This window comes from Phyllobates terribilis, unplaced genomic scaffold (assembly GCF_046119375.1).
Source record: "Phyllobates terribilis strain yellow unplaced genomic scaffold, ASM4611937v1 Scaffold_8__6_contigs__length_399053987, whole genome shotgun sequence".
Lineage (NCBI taxonomy): Eukaryota > Metazoa > Chordata > Amphibia > Anura > Dendrobatidae > Phyllobates > Phyllobates terribilis.
This window is the reverse complement of record NW_027362768.1, coordinates 362691111-362712362: the sequence shown is the minus strand read 5'-3', so window position 1 is coordinate 362712362 and position 21252 is coordinate 362691111. Positions and strand designations below refer to the sequence as shown.

The window sequence follows — 21252 nt, the reverse complement described above, 5'->3', positions numbered from 1 at the left end:
ACCCGGACTGACTGGCGTGTGCGTGATTAGTGATCCCACTGTGCCATGAACCGGAGAGTGCCTGGAGGGGCGTAACTAAGTATCAACCCGATCCGACCAAGGTCGCACGCCGGCTACGATGCCGTGCACCAGGGAGGAACAAGGGGGAGCAGAGGGACCAGGTGCCACTCCAGGTCAGCCCCCGGTCACAGTTGTTGACCCACACCGGGGAATACAGGAACAGGCAGGTTAGAGCACAGGCTGGATAGGGTCCAGCACAGACTGGGAGACGGGTTCAGAGCCGCAGATGCGGTAATCAAGCAGAGTAAAGCGAAACCGCAGGTGCGGTGGACAAGACTGAGCAGAGCGAAACCGCAGGTGCGGTGGACAAGGCTGAGCAGAGCGAAACCGCAGGTGCGGTGGACAGGGCTGAGCAGAGCGAAACCGCAGGTGTGGTGGACAGGGCTGAGCAGAGCGAAACCGAAGGTGTGGTGGACAGGGCTGAGCAGAGCGAAACCGCAGGTGCGGTGGACAGGGCTGAGCAGAGCGAAACCGCAGGTGCGGTGGACAAGGCTGAGCAGAGCGAAACCGCAGGTGCGGTGGACAAGGCTGAGCAGAGCGAAACCGCAGATGCGGTGGACAAGGCTGAGCAGAGCGAAACCACAGATGCGGTGGACAAGGCTGAGCAGAGCGAAACCGCAGGTGCGGTGGACAAGGCAGAGCGGGCAGGAACCGCCGGAGCGGTAAGTAAGGCAGGGCAGAGATAAACTGCCGGGGCGGTAAGCAAGGCAGAGCAGGGGGGAAACCGCCGAAGTGGTGAGCAAAGACAGAGCAGAGGGGACAGGGCTCTGTTCACATGGAAAAGACTGGAAGGGAAAGGCGGAACCAGATACACACGAGGTACTTGCAAAGAAGTAGCGAGTGGACTCCAAACTCACAAACGGAAGTACAGCGACAACGAGTAGGAGTTAGGTGCAGGTTCAGAATCTGCAGAAAAAGGGAAGGTACAGACATAGAGAAAAACAGGTAACAGGCTAGGAGAGTGTTCAGACAGGAACTGACACTGCAGCGAGATACAGGAGTGAGTCTGGGTATGCGGCCCCCAGAATGGCGGACAAACAGGCTAGAAGACACAGATAACAGGTCTGGGTATGCGGCCCCCAGAAGGCAGGACGAACAGGCTAGGAGCGTGTTCAGACAGGCCTGGGAATACAGCCTCCAGGAAGGCGGACAGGCAGGAAAAACAGAACGGGACCTGGCACATCAGAGGCAAGGAGCTCTCTGAGGGTAAGAGTTGCTCAGGCACCAGCTTCAAGGTGGAGCAGGTTTAAATATCAAGTGACAGACAGCAATAGGCTGGGGACACATTAGGGGTGTGCCCACAGCCGCTACAAGAAACAGGAAGTAACCGGGCCACCGCCCTAAGCAGTCAGAACACAGACAAGCAGACAGCATGAATAGAAGCCAGGCTAGCAGACTGGACTGAAGATCAAGTTTGCGATCTTGCATAGTGGGAGATGGTGCACTATGCAAGCCCGCCACCAAGTATGTTACAGACACCTTTTGATGGCAATTTTTTTATTTTTTTTTCTTGTAAAGGGAACCTGTCTCATTGCACAATGCATCTGTATGCAGATATAGTGTTAAGCTGCAGGTAAACGGCGTTAGAAAGGTGCATGGCTAAGAATAAAGGTCAACTGGACTCAAAATGCGTCATATATTTTTTATGCCCATGCTACTATTTTAATGAAGTCATAATAAAGTATTTTTGCTTTTAATTTGTTTTGCTGGATTGAAAAACCTCTTTTCACCAATTTATTAACATCTTGTACAAGTATTACATTGATATTGAATGTGGAGTAAAAAAAAAATCAGTAATTTTGTTTAGGGGATGAAGTCGGACGGAGGAAAATTTGCAATCGGGTGCGCGGTGACCATCGTGATTATTACTCCTATATCTGAATTTTAGGCTTTTCCAAAGTATCTATTTCTGTCCTTTGGGTCGTGTGTTAAAATACACTGCTCAAAAAAATAAAGGGAACACTTAAACAACAGAATTTAACTCCAAGTAAATCAAACTTCTGTGAAATCAAACTGTCCACTTAGGAAGCAACACTGATTGACAATCAATTTCACATGCTGTTGTGCAAATGGAATAGACAATAGAAGGAAATTCTTGGCAATTATTAAGACACACTCTATAAAGGAGTGTTTCTGCAGGTGGGGACCACAGACCACATCTCAGTACCAATGCTTTACTGCTGATGTTTTGGTCACATTTGAATGTTGGTTGTGCTTTCACACTCGTGGTAGCATGAGATGGACTCTACAACCCACAGAAGTTGCTCAGGTAGTGCAGCTCATCCAGGATGGCACATCAATGCAAGCTGTGGCAAGAAGGTTTGCTGTGTCTGTCAGCGTAGTGTCCAGAGGCTGGAGGCGCTACCAGGAGACAGGCCAGTACACCAGGAGACATGGAGGGTGCCGTAGGAGGGTGTTGCCCAGCAGCAGGACCGCTACCTCCGCCTTTGTGCAAGGAGGAACAGGAGGAGCACTGCCAGAGCCCTGCAAAATGACCTCCAGCAGGCCACAAATGTGCATGTGTCTGCACAAATGGTTAGAAACCGACTCCATGAGGGTGGTATGATGGCCCAACGTCCACAGATGGGGGTTGTGCTCACAGCCCAACACCGTGCAGGACGCTTGGCATTTGCCACAGAACACCAGGATTGGCAAAGTCGCCACTGGCGCCCTGTGCTCTTCACAGATGAAAGTAGGTTCACACTGAGCACATGTGACAGACGTGACAGAGTCTGGAGACGCCGTGGAGAGCGATCTGCTGCCTGCAACATCCTTCAGCATGACCGGTTTGGCAGTGGGTCAGTAATGGTGTGGGGTGGCATTTCTTTGGAGGGCCGCACAGCCCTCCATGTGCTCGCCAGAGGTAGCCTGACTGCCACTAGGTACCGAGATGAGATCCTCAGACCCCTTGTGAGACCATATGCTGGTGCGGTTGGGTCTGGGTTCCTCCTAATGCAGGACAATGCCAGACCTCATGTGGCTGGAGTGTGTCAGCAGTTCCTGCAAGATGAAGGCATTGAAGCTATGGACTGGCCGCCCATTCCCCAGACCTGAATCCGATTGAGCACATCTGGGACATCATGTCTCGCTCCATCCACCAACGTCACGTTGCACCACAGACTGTCCAGGAGTTGGCGGAAGCTTTAGTCCAGGTCTGGGAGGAGATCCCACAGTAGACCATCCGCAACCTCATCAGGAGCATGCCCAGGCGTTGTAGGGAGGTCATACAGGCACGTGGAGGCCACACACAATATTCAGCCTCATTTTCACTTGTTTTAAGGACATTACATCAAAGTTGGATCAGACTGTAGTGTGCTTTTCCACTTTAATTTTGGGGGTGACTCCAAATCCAGGCCTCCATTGGTTAATAAATTTGATTTCCATTGATGATTTTTGTGTGATTTTGTTGTCCGCACATTCAGCTTTGCACAGAACAAAGTATTCAATGAGAATATTTCATTCATTCAGATCTAGGATGTGTTATTTCAGTGTTCCCTTTATTTTTTTGAGCAGTGTACTTTTGCTGAACCCTTACCGCATCATAAGATATAGTAGGTTGAGTCTACATGTAGGGGGCAGGCTCGGTAGCTGAGCTCACACCTCCACCATACCTGGCAGATGCTGGTTGTGTTACACAGCCGGCATCTATCCTAATCCTACCAGGAAGACCACTCGGTGGCTGGGCTTTATAGGAGAACATTATTTTCTCTATATAGTGTAGTATTGCAGTATTTAATACAAGTGATCAAATAGATTCAAGTCCCCTATAAAGACTAAACAAAAAAAAAAGTTTAAACATATACAGTAAAAGAATTTCAAGGTATCCTCCCCTTATTTTTCCTCCCAATTTAAAAATAGATAAAAAGCATATTTAGTATGGCCGTGTCCGTAAATTTCAGATCTATCAAAATTTTAAATGAACCCTTATTGTAAAGGCCATAAAGTGAACAAGAAGAAAATCGAAACGGCAAAATTTGCCCTTTTTTGGTCACAATAACTCCATGGAAAAAAATGACTTGAACCAATTATACTTCTCGTCCCACAGAAAATGAGAGATGTCAACTGAGAAATAAAAAAAAGGTTTCAGCTCTCGCCAGAAGGGGGGGGGGTGAAGTGTGAAAACAAAAATTTGCTGTGGTGGGAAGGGGTTAATAATCTGCTTTGTGTATACAGCTCCTGTGCAGGTCTATGGTCACCATGATCGCTGACTACAACCCCTGATGTTCCCATAGTCACTTCCATCTTCTGGATTCTGTTCCCTTAATCTCTTGCACTCCGGGGTGCACAGATTGTTGTTGCTTACAGTGTTCTGTAATTTGAGTTTTGCACCATAAATCTGTTGATTACGGCCATTTTTATATGGCTACAGCACCCCTCGGACCACCGGGGTTCTGTTGAACCAAAATTTGTTCGCTGTAGGTTTCTATGGTCATCAGAGTTCGGTTTGGTAGAAAAAAAAGAAAGTTTGTGATTGAGGCTGAAATACAAAAGTTAAAATGTGGCAGAGTAAAAAAAAAACAAAACTAAATGCAATGATATCGGGACTTCGGTCATTTCTTCTTGGCAGCTTTTCCTTTTGCTTTCAGCTCCACTTCTACCGGATAGTGATCGCTCACTGCCAGCGTCTGCAAGCAATATGACGACAGCGGAGGATTTATGCATCAGTTTTACAATTATTGCCCCCTCTTCCGAAATCCCAACTACACATATATAGCTATTTCCCCCCAGGTTTTAATGGGGACCTGCTCTTATATTGTTTTAATATATTCTCTTAAAAATGTTTTTAAAATCCGAAATGTTGTCCTACTGAAATTAAAGTAGTTAAAATTAAGGTTTTTACTAATAAGTATCTACACAAGTTTGGCAGCGATTACCGTACTAAAGTATTAGTTCTTTTTTCTTAAATTTCATGGGGTGGGACGATCCATTTTAAAGAGAACCTGTCATCAAGATTTAACCTGTTAAAGTAAAGGTGCTGTTATACTGATTTAAGGGACACCGGTAGTGGAAAAAATACCTTTACTTTAACAGGTTAAATCGTGATGACAGGTTCTCTTTAACCATGTAGTAAAGGTATTAAGCTCACCTCCTCATCAGTCAAATCATATTCTTCCTGGAAGTTGAAGGGCTTGGCCGAGTCCGGAACAATATGCTGGAACAGGTCATCGTGTACGACTATCCTAAAGACGAAAAAAAAAAGAAGCTTTTTCTCCGAGGATCTTTCCCTTCTTTTACCACCATCATTTGTAATGCCTGGGCAGCTCATAGCAGAGTCTCCGTAAGGGCGTTGGGTCCAGAAATGGTGCCATCCACAACCCCTGTGCTGATATAACGCCACATCTTATTAATATTTAATTGCATTACAACTAGGAGTTAAAGGGGTCACTCGTGGCTGCCCACAACTTATATAAAGCTCAGCAGTGCCCTTTTGATAAAGTTGTTGTTTTTTTTTAACAAACCCCTTCCCTTTTTTTGCAGACGACAGTCTAGAATTTGCCAGGATTCTATCCAAAAAATTGTGCAAATTCTGGCAAAATTGGAGACCTGGTATCTTTGCAGGCATGCATTTCCAATAACATCTAACATTATAGCCATCTGGAGTGGCATTAAAAGGACTCCTGGCCGACCAGTCCGAAGTCATATGGTTAAATGGCTGTAGTCCATCAGTAAATAATCCTAATTTTGACCTAAAAAATATCCAGTAGGGATTACAAGCTCATCAGTAGAGACTTTGTACGTACCGGTCGTATGAGCAGTCCGTCGTATTGCTGGCCGTAGTGTCTTTGTCATCGTCAATCAACCAGTGGAAGCTTTTATCGGTCCTGAGTCTTATAGTTTTCATTTTTTTGCCTGAGACATATGCCCCATCAGCGTTGAAATCTCCCAGAAGCATAATAGTCTATATAGTAAAAAGTTTTTTAATACATGAAAGATAAAGCTTACCTATTGCAAAAAAAAAAAAAAAATGCTGTATGTGTGAATAATAAAACTTTATAAGATATTTACCCTCCAGTTGCCTCTATATTTCCTGCCTATAAACTCTCTGGTCCAGCATTGCAGCCATATTTCCAAAAAGCTCTATAAAAGTCACCATACAGCCGAAGCCTTAAAGTGACTTTCTGCTCCAAAAATATAATTGACCTTGCGTTAGTAAATAAGTTAGAATAGCATACAAAGTTTGGAAATTTTGTTTGATTTATTTATAGACAAAATAATAACCATTTTCTCTGCACTTCCTGTTGTCATTTTTCCAAAATGGCCACCACGTCTAAACCAAGAAAAAATTCTAATATCTCTAAGAGAATGAAACTTAATTACCAAATTTTGGATGATACTCCAGTAACTGATTTACTAATATGTGGCCAATTTTACACAATAGTTCTAAATACCCTTTAACCCCTTTCTGACCCAAGGCGTACTAATACGTATCTGTGCCCTAGGCCTTATGGGCCAGATACGTATTAGTACGCTCTGGCGATCGCCGCCGGGTGTCAGCTGATTGTCACAGATGACACCCGGTACTATGTGCAGGGAGCGGTGCCGCACAACTCCCAGCACATTAACCCCCGAAATGCTGGTACCAATAAAAACATCAACTTGTCCCGCAAAAAACAAGCCGTTACATGACTGTCGGCCGAAATATGGAAAAATTCTAGGTCTCAAAATATGGCGATGCAAAAACTAGTCTTTGCAAAAAAAAAAATTTTTTTAATGTGTGACAGCTGTCAATCACAAAAAAATGATATGAATCTGGTATCTCTGTAATCGCACCGACCCGAAGAATATAGTCGTCTAATAACTTACACCACACGAGGAACGGCGTAAAAAATAAACTCTAGGGTTAGGGTTATGCTAGGGTTAGAGTTGGGTTAGGGTTGGGATTTTTTCAAAAGTAAAGAAAAAAAAATGCCAACGATATGGCGACTAGTGTTGAGCGCAAGTGCTCGCTGCTTGAGTTTGCATCGGGGGCTCAGGTTTGCACCGAGTATCGCAGATGCTGGAGTGACATGCTCGAGTCTCCGCCCCATATGTTTTGCAGCTGTTATACAGCCCAAAAAAACTTGCGGGGATTGCCTGCCATGTATGATCGATCCCCGCATGTTTTTTTTTGGGGTGTCTAATAACCGTGAAACATGCGGAACAGGGACTTGAGCATGTCACTCGACCACCCCCGATATATGGTGCATACCTGAGTACCTGATACAAACTCAAGTAGCGAGCACTTGCGTTCAAGACTAATGACAACTTATTCAATATGATGACCTAATGTTATCAAATTCTGTGTCGTACCTCTGGGTTCAAAATGTTCACTATACCCCTTGATAAAATCCTTGAGGGGTGTAGTTTCCAAAATGGGGTCACTTGTGGGGGGTTTCCGCTGTTTAGGCACATCAGGGGCTCTCCAAATGCGACATTGCGTCCGCTCTCGATTCCAGCCAATTTTGGGTTCAAAAAGTCACACAGTGCTCCTTACCTTCTGAACTCTGCCGTGTGCCCAAACAGTGTATTTTTCCTTCATATGGGGCGTACTCAGGAGAAATTGCACAACAGTTTTTGGGTTCCATTTTCTCCTATTACCCTTGTGAAAATAAAACAATTGGGGCTAAAAGATAATTTTTGCGAAAAAAAGTTTTTTTGTTTTTTTTTCTCGGCTCTACGTTATAAACTTCTGTGAAGCACCTGGGGGTTCAGGGTTCTCACCACACATCTAGATAAGTTCCCTGAGGGGTCTAGTTTCCAAAATGGTGTCACTTGTGGGGGGTTTCCACTGTTTAGGCACATCAGGGGCTCCCCAAACGCGACATGACGTCTGCTAATTATTCAAACAAATTTTACATTCAAAGTCAAATGGCGCTCCTTCCCTTCTGAGCCCTGCCGTGCTCCCGAACAGTGGTTTGCCCCCACATGTGGGGTGTCTGCGTGCTCAGGAGAAATTGCACAACAAATGTTGGGGTCCATTTTTTCCTGTTATCATTGCGAAAATAAAAAAATTTGGGGTCTAAAGTAACATTTTTGTGAAAAAAAATAAATGTTTATTTTTTCCTTCCACATTCCAAAAATTCCTGTGAAGCACCTGATGGGTTAATAAACTTCTTGAATGTGGTTTTGAGCACCTTGAGAGGTGCAGTTTTTAGAATGGTGTCACTTTTGGGTATTTTCTGTCATAAAGGCCCCTCAAAGTAACGTCATATATGATGTGGTCCCTAAAAAATGGTTTTGTAAATTTTTTTGGAAAAATGAGAAATCGCTGGTCAACTTTTAACTCTTATAACTTCGTAACAAAAAAATATTTGGGTTCCAAAATTGTGCTGATGTAAAGTAGACACGTGGGAAATGTTATTTATTAACTAATTTGTGTGATATATCTCTCTGACTTAAGGGCATGAAAATTCAAATTTTTTAAATTGCAAAATTTTCAAACTTTTTCGCCAAATTTCCATTTTTTTTTCACAAATAAACGCAAGTCATATCAAATAAATGTTACCAGTATCCTGAAGTACCATATGTCATGAAAAAACACTCTCAGAATCAGTGGGATCCGTTGAAGCGTTCCAGAGTTATTACCTCATAAAGTGACAGTGGTCAGAATTGTAAAAATTGGCCCGGTCATTAATGTGCAAACCACCCTCGGGGGTAAAGGGGTTAAATATTCCCTGCCGTTAAAAAATGTGATTGCAAGCTCCTCTCGTCAAATAATGCATCTAGACCCTCATTACGTTATAGGTTGGCACGGTAGCATGAAAAAAAAATAAAGGGGACAGTTTTCCATCACCTTAGTCTTCCACTTCTCTGAAACATCAAGGTAGACATCATACAGCTCATCGATCTCCTGGACGGAGTCTTTGGGAGTTGTGTGCACCGGGATAAGGACGAAATCCTTTACAGCTGGAACGCAAAGACATTTTTGTCTTAAACTGCCTGGTATTAAAAATACAGATGAGACTTGCATAGGGCGCCGGTCACACAGGTACATGTGATGCAGCCAGGCCCTTCACATTGTTGGTTGGGTGAATTGGGGTGTCTGTCCTTGTGGGGTGCACTTATACAGACCCGGGCAAGTTGCAGCCCAGGGGCCGGACTGGAACGGCCAGAGGGCCAAACCGAGACGGTATAAACGGTATAAACGGTGGCCCATGGGCTGCACCGTGCCCTCCCACGCGCGCCGTTGCCACAGATGCAGACAGCGGTGAATACATTGGTGGAGGAGGGGTCGCCATCTTCTTCTTGCTGCCATGTCACCCCCCCTTGACTCCCTCTCCCCACAGCTTCTTACTAGCTGTGACATTTTTTTTGGACATTTTTCATACCTGTCTTTTTGGATGCGAATCTGAGAATAAAAGGTTCTCTTGCAAAGGAATCCTCGTCCCCCTCCTGCTTATCCTCGTACTGGTACTGATCCATCACCGACACTAAGTCATCCCTGCAACAGGAACACGGATGATACTGAGACAAGAAGGGATTGCGGTAGGGATTAAAGTGCAATATGATTGGACTGAGATGCAATACCAGACACATCCCATAGACAAGGGAGGCGCTGTTCCTTAAAAATTAAAACTCATTGAGTTCAGAAAAGATTTTTGGAAATATTGAATTTCTTGTGACCTGCTGCCGTAATAAACATATATTACCTGAAGATAAAGAGGTATTGCTCCTTGTAGTCTCTTCTCCCCAAAGGCTTGCTTATTATATAATTGTACGATACACCATGACAAGTGCTGGATAAAGGTAATTGGGAAGAAAAAGGATTAATGTTTACAGAGCAAGGACAACCCGTTAAAAGGTTTTATCAGAACTGCATGACAGACGTATTGGGCCCTGTTTCCCATAACAACCAATCAGAGCGTAGGTTTAATTTCAAAAATCTCTCTGGAAAATGAAAGCTGCGCTGTGATTGGTTGCAACCAGTGTCTCTGTTATGGTCAGGCCAAAGGCCTAGTTAACTTGCAGTCCTAAGAGTATAGATAGTTGCTGCGGTTCTGATTATCGTGGGACCATAATAGGGTGAAGTTACACTTTAAAGGGGGAGTCATTGTGGTTTGTGAGCAGTCAGGGACCCAGGGGCATAACTTAAAATGGTGCAATGTTTGTATACACACATACAGGTGCATCTCACAAAATTAGAATATCATCAAAAAGTTAATTTATTTCAGTTCTTCAATACAAAAAGTGAAACTCATATATTATATAGCGTCATTACAAACAGTGATCTATTTCATGTGTTTATTTCTGTTAATGTTGATGATTATGGCTTATAGCCAATGAAAACACAAAAGTCATTATCTCAGTAAATTAGAATAATTAACAAAAAACACCTGCAAAGGCTTCCGATGCATTTAATAAGGTCCCTTAATCTGTTTCAGTAGGCTCCTCAATCATGGAGAAGACTGCTGACTTGACAGATGTCCAGAAGGCAATCATTGACACACTCCACAAATCAGGGCCGGCTCCAGGTTTTTGTGGGCCCTGGGCAAAAGAGTCTCAGTGGGCCCCTTTAACACATACCACGATTCATGATGCACAGATACATAGAGAAATATATATATGACCGATATCTATTGTAAATTCCACAAAAGCTCAGAAACCGGCAAATCGCTCCATATAGGATACTGGCCCCCTTATAATGCTCCATACAGAATACTGGCCCCCTTATAACGCTCCATGCAGGATACTGGCCCCCATAAAATGCTCTATACAGAATAATGGCCACCATTTAACGCTACATGCAGACTCTTCCCCCCATATAATGCCTCATGCAGGCTGTTCCCCCCACATAATGCCCCATGCAGGTGGTTCCCCCCCTTATAATGCCTCATGCAGGTTGTTCCTCCCATATAATGCCCCATGCAGGATGTCACCCCCCCCCTTATAATGCCCCATGCAGGATGTCAACCCCCCTTATAATGCCCTATGCAGGATGTCACTCCCCCCCCATATAATGCCCCATGCAGGATGTCACCCCTCCCTCCCTTATAATGCCCCATGCAGGATGTCACTTCTCCCACCCCCCCATATAATGCCCCATGCAGGATGTCTCCCCACCCCCCCCTTATAATGTCCTATGCAAGATGTCACTTCTCCCACCCGCCCACCCCCATATAATGCCCCATGCAGGATGTCACCCCTCCCTCCCTTATAATGCCACATGCAGGATGTCACCCCTGCCTCCCTTATAATGCCCCATGCAGGATGTCACAGCCCCCCCACCCCACCATATAATGCCCCATGCCTCCATACATTAAAAAAAAAAAATCAAATACTCACCTCACTTCTCACCTGCTGACGCTGCTCAACTCTGGACTCCAGCGTCGCCGGCGTCTTCCCGCTCTGCGCTGTGACGGCTCAGGAGACAGCGCGGTGGAAAGACGCCACCGCGCCCTCTGACCTGAGACTTCACAGCGCAGCAGCCGTGGAAGAGACCGGACCTACTGCGGAGGAACGGGGAGAGGTAAGTATTGTGCCCCCGGCTGCTGGGGCCCTGAGTAAGCGGGGGAGTGGGCGCTGACACCTCTTTCCTCCGCTCATGGGTCCCATAGCGCGGCGGGGTGCCCGACGGCGAGTGGCCCCCACCGCCTGCTCAGGGCCCCGGCACTTGCCCGGGTACGCTGGCTGCTGGCGCCGGGCCTGCCACAAGGTCCCAGAGTTCCAATTTTCATTTGGAAATCAAGGTCCCAGAGTCTGGAGGAAGAGTGGAGAGGCCACAATCCAAGCTGCTGGAGGTCTAGTGTGGAGTTTCCACAATCAGTGATGGTTTGGGGAGCCATGTCATCTGCTGGTGTAGGTCCACTGTGTTTTATCAAGACCAAAGTTAGCGCAGCCGTCTACCAGGACATTTTAGAGCACTTCATTCTTCCCTCTGCCGACAAGCTTTATGGAGATGGAAATGTCATTCTCCAGCAGGACTTGGCCCCTGTCCACACTGCCAAAAGTACCAATACCTGGTTTACACACAACAGTATCACTGTGCTTGATTGGCAGCAAACTCGCCTGACCTTAACCCCATAGAGAATCTATTATAGAGAATCTATGGGGTATTGTCAAGAGGAAGACGAGAGACCCCAAACCCAACAATGCAGACGAGCTGAAGGCTGCTATCAAAGCCACCTGGGCTTCCATAACACCTCAGCAGGGCCACAGGGTCATCGCCTCCATGCCACATTGCCGCATTGATGCAGTAATTGATGCAAAAGGAGCCCGACCAAGTATTGAGGGGATTTACTGAACATACATCTCAGTAGGACAACATTTCGGACTTTAAAATCATTTTTCAAGCTGTTGTTATAAAGTATTCTAATTTACTGAGATAATGACTTTTGTGTTTTCATATCAGACCGCGGTGCCATTTACCTATTTAACTCCTCCACAAGTTTTTTTGCCGCTTTCTCCTTTGCATCAAAGACTTCCAGGAGCACGATGATGTCATAGCGTGACACAATCTACAAGAGAAGCAAACATGAAGCGTAATCCGTGAGCTCAATTATCTTATATTAAAATTACATAAGAATCCAATTAATCACCTTTTTTGTTGCCAAATAGGATATTCTACAGTACGGTGCAAAAGTCTTAAGCAGGTGTGGAAAAAATAGCTGGAAAGCAAGAATGCACTAAATCACATGAATATTTGGTGCAATCTCCCCCTTCCTAATTTCTTATTCTTTTGCATGTTTGTCACACTTAAAAGTTGCAGATCACAAAACAAATGTAAATATTAGACAAAGATAACACAAGTAACCACAAAATGCAGATTTTAAATGCATCTTGTGTTATCTTTGTCTAATATTTAAATTTGTTTTGGGATCTGAAACATTTAAGTGTGACAAACATGCAAAGGAATAAGAAATCAGGAAGGGGGCGAACACTTTTTCACACCACTGTATCTGTCAGTGATTGACAGCTGCATTTGGGTGGTTACACAGAAGCGATCGCAGCTAGCTCAGATCGCTGCAGTTAGAGGCAGAGCCTGCATCATATACCCGCACTCTCGCCATGAGAGAGGGAAAGTGATAATACTAATGTTTAATTTAGGCTTAAGACTTAGGCTAAGTGCCCACGATGCAGAAATGCTGCGGATTTTTTCTGCATCTCCCTGGCAGGAAAAACGTATGCGGATTTTACATGCGTTTTTCCTGCCACGTAGAAGCGTTTGTCAAGCGTTTTTGCATGCATTTCTGCATGCGGGTTATCAAGCGCTTTTCCAAGCGATTTTAGCATCACTTGAAAAGTGCTTGACAACTTGGTCACACTATATAAATCCATGTAACCGGCATGGATTTATATAGTATGACCAAGTTAATAGTTAAAAAAAGAATAAAAATGGTAAAAAAACAAACAAAAAACATTATACTCACCTTCTGATGTCCCGCGGTCTTCTGTCCGGTGCGTCCGGTCTCTTGTACGGCTCGCGGTGGTGTAAAAGGACCTTCCATGACGTCATTTAGTCATGTGACAGGTCACACGACCGCTGACGTCACATGACTAAATGACGTCATGGAAGGTCCTTTTACACCATCGCGAGCCACCGGGGGGCCAGGACGCACCATAGAGGAGACCGGGGGACATCGGAAGGTGAGTATAATGTATATTTTTTACTTTAAATTCTTTCTTTTAACAGGTACTATGGTACCCGGGTCTGGATGAAAGTCTCCTCTTCTCCAGACCCGGGTACCATCCGCACATTGAATCGCTTAATATCCACATGTGCACATGTAGTCATGCGGATATTAAGCGATTCAATGCAAGTCAATGGCGGCAATTACGCTGCGTGTCCGCAACATTAATGGACATGCTGCGGATTTTTCCGCAATGATAATCCGCAGCGGAAATTTCCGCAGCATGTGCACAGCACATGCCGATTGTCATTGGGGACCATGGGGCACGTATTACCAAGCGCTTTTAAGCGTTTTCGCTGCGGAAATTCTGCTGCAAAAACGCTTGAAAAACGCATAGTGGGCACGCAGCCTTAAAGGGGTTTTGTGCTTCTGACAATGAACAGTAATCTGCAGGGAGACCTGGCAGCAAGTCTTCAATTTGCTTGCAGCACCCTCACAGTTGAAATGCTTCTTTACACAGCTCTTATTCTCACTGGCGGACACAGGGAGTGGAGGCCCCTGTGCAAGAACAATATATGGGCCCTTTGCAGTCCAATAGCTCCTTATAATGCACAATTACACCTGTTTTGGAGGTGGAAATGGACCCCTGTGTGGCTGCACAGGTTGCACTAATGATATGTCCACCCCTGCTTATTGGACTGTCCATGTAATCTATGGACATTCTGGATCCTGGCACAATGAATCCTATGAATGGCACAATGCCCAACCCCTGGCAGTACCCAGTAACTTACTCTGGCATTATGTCTCCTTTGCCAGTGCATGTCCTTAATCAAACCCACCGTCTGTCATTGCCTTCACCCACCTTGGTAATGCTTGAGAACACTTTGCAGTCTGTGCATTTCTTCAGCCCAAACCTGCGGACATTGAATGCGGCAATCTTCATTGCTTTACACCGTCTGTTAGGAAAAAGATGAAGACAAGACATTTTCCTGGTGAAAACCACAATGTCAGCTGAAAAGTTTCCACTTCCTTCTGCAAGATACTGAGTTTAAGGGGTTGTACAAGACTCAGAAAAATGGCTGCTTTCTGCTTGTAACAATGCCTTGCCTGCTCTTTGCTTGTAGCTGACATTGCAGTTCTGCTTCGTTGAAATATATGTCTAAGCTGCAATACTATTTGCAACCTGTGGACAGGTATGGCACTGTTTTAGGAGGAAAGCCTGTTTTAGTAATATTATACAACCCTAACACAGTGCCTCACTCCCCTATGTGGTTGGGTCTGGTACTGCATTGAAAATGGTACCGTTAGAAATATGTTCGTTACATTTTTAGATCATGGTTATTGGAAATGATAGAATCGTTTACTCTTTATCTTTACTTCTTGGTTTCTGGGGTTTTTTTGTAAAGAAGTCCTAACACAAGTCATTACAGATTATGGAATTTGAAGAATTTTCTGCAATATCATGGAGCGATGGAGTTATTGTTATGGGGAAACACAGTGATGAAGAGTCTGAAGCAACACAAGAAACCACAGCAAAGCATTTCAGGCTCGCAACAGATACTGGAACGACATAATAGAAACTAAACAGTAAAAAGGGGAGGCCATCTCTCGCTAAGGAGGACTCGGCATGTGTGTGCATTATGCAGATATCCTATATACATCACTGTGTAATACCTAATTTCACCCATTGGTGGTGCTGCAGAGAAATAAAACACCCCATGGATGATCGCTGAGGGTTCCAGCAGCGGGAAACACTGATAGTATTGTCTGCAGTAAAGCTGTAAGAAAAGCTTAATGTAATTAATTGTAACTCAGGCATGGACGGCCACCACTTTATTCTACCCCTGTTTTTGTGATCAGGATGGGGGATCTTACTAGTCAAACCACCAATGATCAACAAGTTACTACCTATCCTTATAACTTGGCAAGTTGAGACATATATTGGTGGGGTGGGGACCCACTCTTGACACTCCCACCGGTCAACCGTTTGAAGGGGCTGTGGCGCTCACTTACAAATCATGTGACTTCTGGAAGCAATTCTTCACTCAGGATTTTATTTAGGGATATCAGTTTACAGGGGGATGAATACAAATGCACGGTACATTTTCAGATTGATATTTGTTAAATATTTAGAAAACCATGTATCATTTCCTTTACACTTTCCAAATACTTGCTACTTAGTGTTGATCTATAACATAAAATCCAAGTAAAAAACATTTACATTTCTGTTTTGTAACAGGAAAAGTTCATGGGGTATTAATACTTTTTCAAGGCTCTGTATATCACTTCATCTATCGACTTGTCTACTTGTCTCACTAAAGACTACAGAGTAGTCAGACCCCACCATTTTAGGGGTAGACCATCAATATTCTCTTCCCGGAATGCTCCTTTAATTACTTCATACATCATTATTTCTACAACTTTTAATATATTTTAGGCTTTTATTCCTCAGCATTTGAAAGGTGTCAGTGAATGAGAACACCATCCAGAGGCAGGATAGATCCAGTGCTGCTCATACTTTGCTACAATTGTATCCACTCAATAGGCAACTTTTTATAAGCTAAATACATCTGCAGATACACATGTAGCAGTGTAGTTTGCTACAATGTATCACACGAGTTTTTTTCTCACACAGCATTGTCTAGACTGGATACAAATAATTCCACTTGTACTGAATGTGTGTGATAGAGTGTTCTCATTCAGGGCCAGTAGGAAAAAAAAGAAGTCTTGAAAAAAGTGAGAAATTAAAAAAATAGATATTAGAAACTTGTCAAACATTACATTTCTATAGGGATTAATCTTTACCTATGTAAAACCAAAAACCCCTTTAAGAAGACTATAGCTGCTAAGGACAAGGGATCCTGTAATATATACAGTAAAAACTGTGTTTGTCCAGTGCTATAAATTCCCACGACGGAGCTCATAATGGAGACCTAACTATAGGGGCGCTATTATTTTTTACATATTCTTCCTTTATTTATTTATTATTATGCTTTGGCTTATATAGCGCAATTAATTCTACAGACATCATCGCTGTCCCCATTGGGGCTCACAATCTACATTCCCTATCAGTATGTCTCTGGAGTGTGGGAGGAAACCAGAGAACCCGGAGGAAACCCACACAAACACGGGAAGAACTTACAAAACAAAAAAGAGCCCCCTCGCCTCAGCCATAGCTCCAAATTCATTACTTCGGGGTCAAATATTAACCTGTAATATAATAGTAATTCGAGCACTGGTTGCAAATGTATTCAACCCCCTTAATACTACCTTAGCCGATGGGCATATTATAATTAGATGTACCCCTATAATAAAAGCTATGATGAATCAGGGCTCAGAATAGACTGTTTCTTTCTATAAAGTGGGGGTCTTATTTTGGAGACCCTAGTTATAAATTAAATATATCTTCTGAATAACAATAATAATACTAAAAATAATATAAATGGATATGAAGACAGCAATGACATAATAAATCTATATATCTCCTGATTAATCTACATAAATCCTCAATGCACAATAAAGTCCTGACTTACTGTTGTCTCTGGAAGGCTCCTTAAGACTTAGAGGCAGCGAGAGCAACTTCAGATAATGAATGATCCTTTCTATCGAAAAAGCAGGAAGAACCAGTTTTTTTATTTTCTTAAATAGTAGAAGGTATGTGCCTATATAATATAACGCCCCTGTCCGGAAAGTCAAAACACAGTGGCTACATGAATGGAATTTGGTTACTAGCACGTAGCCACTAATTGCCATGGATGGGTAATTCTTCAGGACCTGATAAAGATCTGAGTGTTACAGTCCCCATTTCCTCAACTTTAAAAACGATCTTGTTTAAAAACACACATAATCTAATTCCACAAATTAGGAGAACTCTGTTTTGGGAACAAATATTACTTATCTATAAGAATATAACTACTATAATACTGCCCCCTATGTACAAGAATATAACTACTATATTACTGCCTCCTATGTACAAGAATATAACTACTATAATACTGCCCCTATGTACAAGAATATAACTACTATAATACTGCTCCTATGTACAAGAATATAACTACTATAATACCGCTCCTATATACAAGGATATAATTACTATAATACTGCTCCTATATACAAGAATATAACTACTATAATACCGCTCCTATATACAAGAATATAACTACTATAATACCGCTCCTATATACAAGAATATAACTACTATGATACCGCTCCTATGTACAAGAATATAACTACTATAATACTGCTCCTATATACAAGAATATAACTACTATAATACCGCTCCTATATACAAGGATATAATTACTATAATACTGCTCCTATATACAAGAATATAACTACTATAATACCGCTCCTATATACAAGAATATAACTACTATAATACCGCTCCTATATACAAGAATATAACTACTATGATACTGCTCCTATGTACAAGAATATAACTACTATAATACTGTCCCCTATGTACAAGAATATAACTACTATGATACCGCTCCTATGTACAAGAATATAACTACTATAATACTGCTCCTATATACAAGAATATAACTACTATGATACTGCTCCTATGTACAAGAATATAACTACTATGATACTGCTACTTATATACAAGAATATAACTACTATGATACTGCTCCTATGTACAAGAATATAACCACTATGATACTGCTCCTATGTACAAGAATATAACTACTATGATACTGCTCCTATGTACAAGAATATAACTACTATAATACTGCTCCTATATACAAGAATATAACTACTATAATACTGCCCCTATGTACAAGAATATAACTACTATAATACTGCCCCTATGTACAAGAATATAACTACTATAATACTGCCCCTATGTACAAGAATATAACTACTATAATACTGCTCCTATATACAAGAATATAACTACTATAATACTGCCCCTATGTACAAGAATATAACTACTATAATACTGCCCCTATGTACAAGAATATAACTACTATAATACTGCTCCTATATACAAGAATATAACTACTATAATACTGCCCCTATGTACAAGAATATAACTACTATAATACTGCTCCTATGTGCAAGAATATAGCTACTATAATACTGCTCCTATATACAAGAATATAACTACTATAATACTGCTCCTATATACAAGAATATAACTACTATAATACTGCTCCTATGTACAAGAATATAACTACTATAATACTGCTCCTATGTACAAGAATATAGCTACTATAATACTGCTCCTATATACAAGAATATAACTACTATAATACTGCCCCTATGTACAAGAATATAACTACTATAATACTGCCCCTATGTACAAGAATATAACTACTATAATACTGCTCCTATGTACAAGAATATAGCTACTATAATACTGCTCCTATATACAAGAATATAACTACTATAATACTGCTCCTATATACAAGAATATGACTACTATAATACTGCTCCTATGTACAAGAATATAACTACTATAATACTGCTCCTATATACAAGAATATAACTACTATAATACTGCCTCCTATGTACAGGAATATAACTACTATAATACTGCCCTCATGGATGTGGTGTATAACACTATATATAACTTTACATTGTGTGATGGTTTCAGGGTTTCGTGTAACGCAGTCAGTGATGACCTTAAAATGTTCTAGTTATCTCCGTCGTTTGTCACATGTAGCAGAGTTATCACAGCATGAACCTGTTGTTACACTGTCTTATCTTCCGTCTTCCTGCTAACCTTATCCCTATCTTTTGTTTTGCTTGAAAATATTACAATGAATGAACAATTTCTTGAAGTCTTTTATTTTTTTGTCGGACATTTATGATCTGTCGGCTCAGACACGAGCTTGTAACCAGACACAGCATAGGCATAATGGAGTTGGGTGACAGTGTCCAGGGGGGTCTGGTGGTCCCTATACACATTACGCTGATCATACCTATCTGTCTCATGCTTTTATTCCTTATATGAATGGACTTTTAGGTTTTAAATAACCATTAAAAATCTCCACTTAGAACATGGAAATATCATGTACATCTTATACCCTGCAGGATACAACTAGTTCTTACAGGAATTAATATTAGACTGGTCTGTGCACCCTGGGGCCAGAACCAGAAATGTGTCACAATGGGTGAATATTTACCGCTTGCACACAACATTGTAAGGACTTGCTATATGACTGGCTTAAAGGGGCTGCTCACTTTAAACGACTCCTATTTATATGTGAGAAAAGGGAGCCCTAGTAATTTCTGTGTAGAATTTTGCTATGAATCTCTGCAGTGATCCAAAGTGGACAAGCCCTTGAAGAATATTGCGGTCCCTTTAAGAAAAGCCATTTTGTACCTGTTATCTTTTCAGGTCTTCGTGCGATCGTTCCGCGTCTCTGCTGAATGAATGCGCAGCTCCGTGTTATAATCACATTAAATTCTTTGTCCCCTACACAAAAGGTGCGGTTTGTTATTGAGCGCTATCCGGTATCAGAACGTATCATGTTTCATCGCTCAGACGCTCTTTATGTCCAGGTTAAGGGCATTGTTGATTGGCGGGATGCAAATGAAGCTCTCGTAATTAGTTATAATGTAACTTACTGGTATTCTTAACCCCTTTACCCCCGGAGGTTGTTCGCACGTTAATGACCGGGCCAATTCTCACAATTCTGACCACTGTCACTTTATGAGGGAATAACTCTGGAACGCTTCAACGGATCCCCCTGATACTGAGACTGTTTTTTCGTGACATATTGTACTTCATGATAGTTGTAACATTTCTTCGATATCATTTGCGTTTATTTGTGAAAAAATCGTGAATTTGCTGAAAAGTTTGCAATTTTCAAAATTTGAATTTTCATGCCCCTTAAATCAGAGAGATATGTCACACAAAAGAGTTAATAAATAACATTTCCCACATGTCTACTTTACATCAGCACAATTTTGGAACCAAACTTTTTTTTTGTTTGGGAGCTATAAGGGTTAAAAGTTGACCAGCGATTTCTCATTTTTCCAACAAAATTTACAAAATCATTTTTTTAGGGACCACATAACGTTTGAAGTGACTTTGAGGGGCCTTTATGACAGAAAATACCCAAAAGTGACACCATTCTAAAAACTGCACCCCTCAAGGTGCTCAAAACCACATTCAAGAAGTTTATTAACCCTTCTGGTGCTTCACAGGAATTTTTGGAATATGGAAGAAAAAAATGAACATTTAACTTTTTTCAAAAAAATGTTACTTTAGACCCAATTTTTTTCATTTTCGCAAAGGTAACAGGAAAAAATGGACTCCAAAATTTGTTGTGCAATTTCTCCTGAGCGTGCCAATACCCCTATGTGGGAGAAAACCACTGTTTGGGCGCACTGCAGGGTTCGGAAAGGAAGGAGCGCCATTAGACTTTTTGAATGTAAAATTTGCTTGAATAATTAGCGGACGCCATGTTGCGTTTGGAGAGCCCCTGATGTTCCTAAACAGTGGAAACCCCCCACAAGTGACCCCATTTTGGAAACTAGACCCCTCAAGAGTTAGTTTACAGGAGAAAAGACCTGGGGTCCGTTCCCCTAAAGACACAACTGGCACATTCTGAAGCCATGATGATAGCACGAGATTTGCTTGTCACCTGCACTCTTCATATTTCTGAGCTTTAAATGGAATAATCAGATCAGG

At 42.3% G+C, this 21252-nt stretch overlaps 1 protein-coding gene across 3 annotated transcripts; it reads right to left on the bottom strand.

The window, feature by feature from the left end:
• Positions 1-1699: 1699 nt before the first annotated feature.
• On the bottom strand, positions 1700-20109 carry LOC141157459 (deoxyribonuclease-1-like). Of its 3 annotated transcripts, XM_073644775.1 has the most exons (10): positions 19939-20109; positions 17141-17209; positions 14470-14563; positions 12406-12494; positions 9690-9776; positions 9369-9481; positions 8834-8946; positions 5802-5959; positions 5147-5240; positions 1700-4685 (listed from the first exon to the last, which is right to left on the bottom strand). In XM_073644775.1, exons 3-10 carry the CDS (start codon positions 14548-14550, stop codon positions 4611-4613), a joined length of 810 nt encoding a protein of 269 aa, XP_073500876.1. In that variant the 5' UTR covers positions 14551-14563; positions 17141-17209; positions 19939-20109; the 3' UTR covers positions 1700-4610. The 3 variants fall into 3 exon arrangements, with proteins under 3 accessions (XP_073500876.1, XP_073500877.1, XP_073500875.1); XM_073644776.1 differs by lacking the exon at positions 17141-17209; XM_073644774.1 differs by lacking the exons at positions 17141-17209; positions 19939-20109 and having other exon boundaries at positions 14470-14592.
• Positions 20110-21252: the final 1143 nt, after the last annotated feature.

Excerpts from the sequence above, each read along its gene's own strand:
- LOC141157459 (XM_073644774.1), bottom strand. The coding sequence starts at position 14,592 with ATGTCTTGTCTTCATCTTTTTCCTAACAGACGGTGTAAAGCAATGAAG. Across the intron at positions 9,777-12,405 it reads CTTGTGGAGGAGTTAAATAG|CACTTGTCATGGTGTATCGT; the intron begins GTAAATGGCACC and ends ACCTTTATCCAG. Across the intron at positions 9,482-9,689 it reads CAATACCTCTTTATCTTCAG|GGATGACTTAGTGTCGGTGA; the intron begins GTAATATATGTT and ends TTCCTGTTGCAG.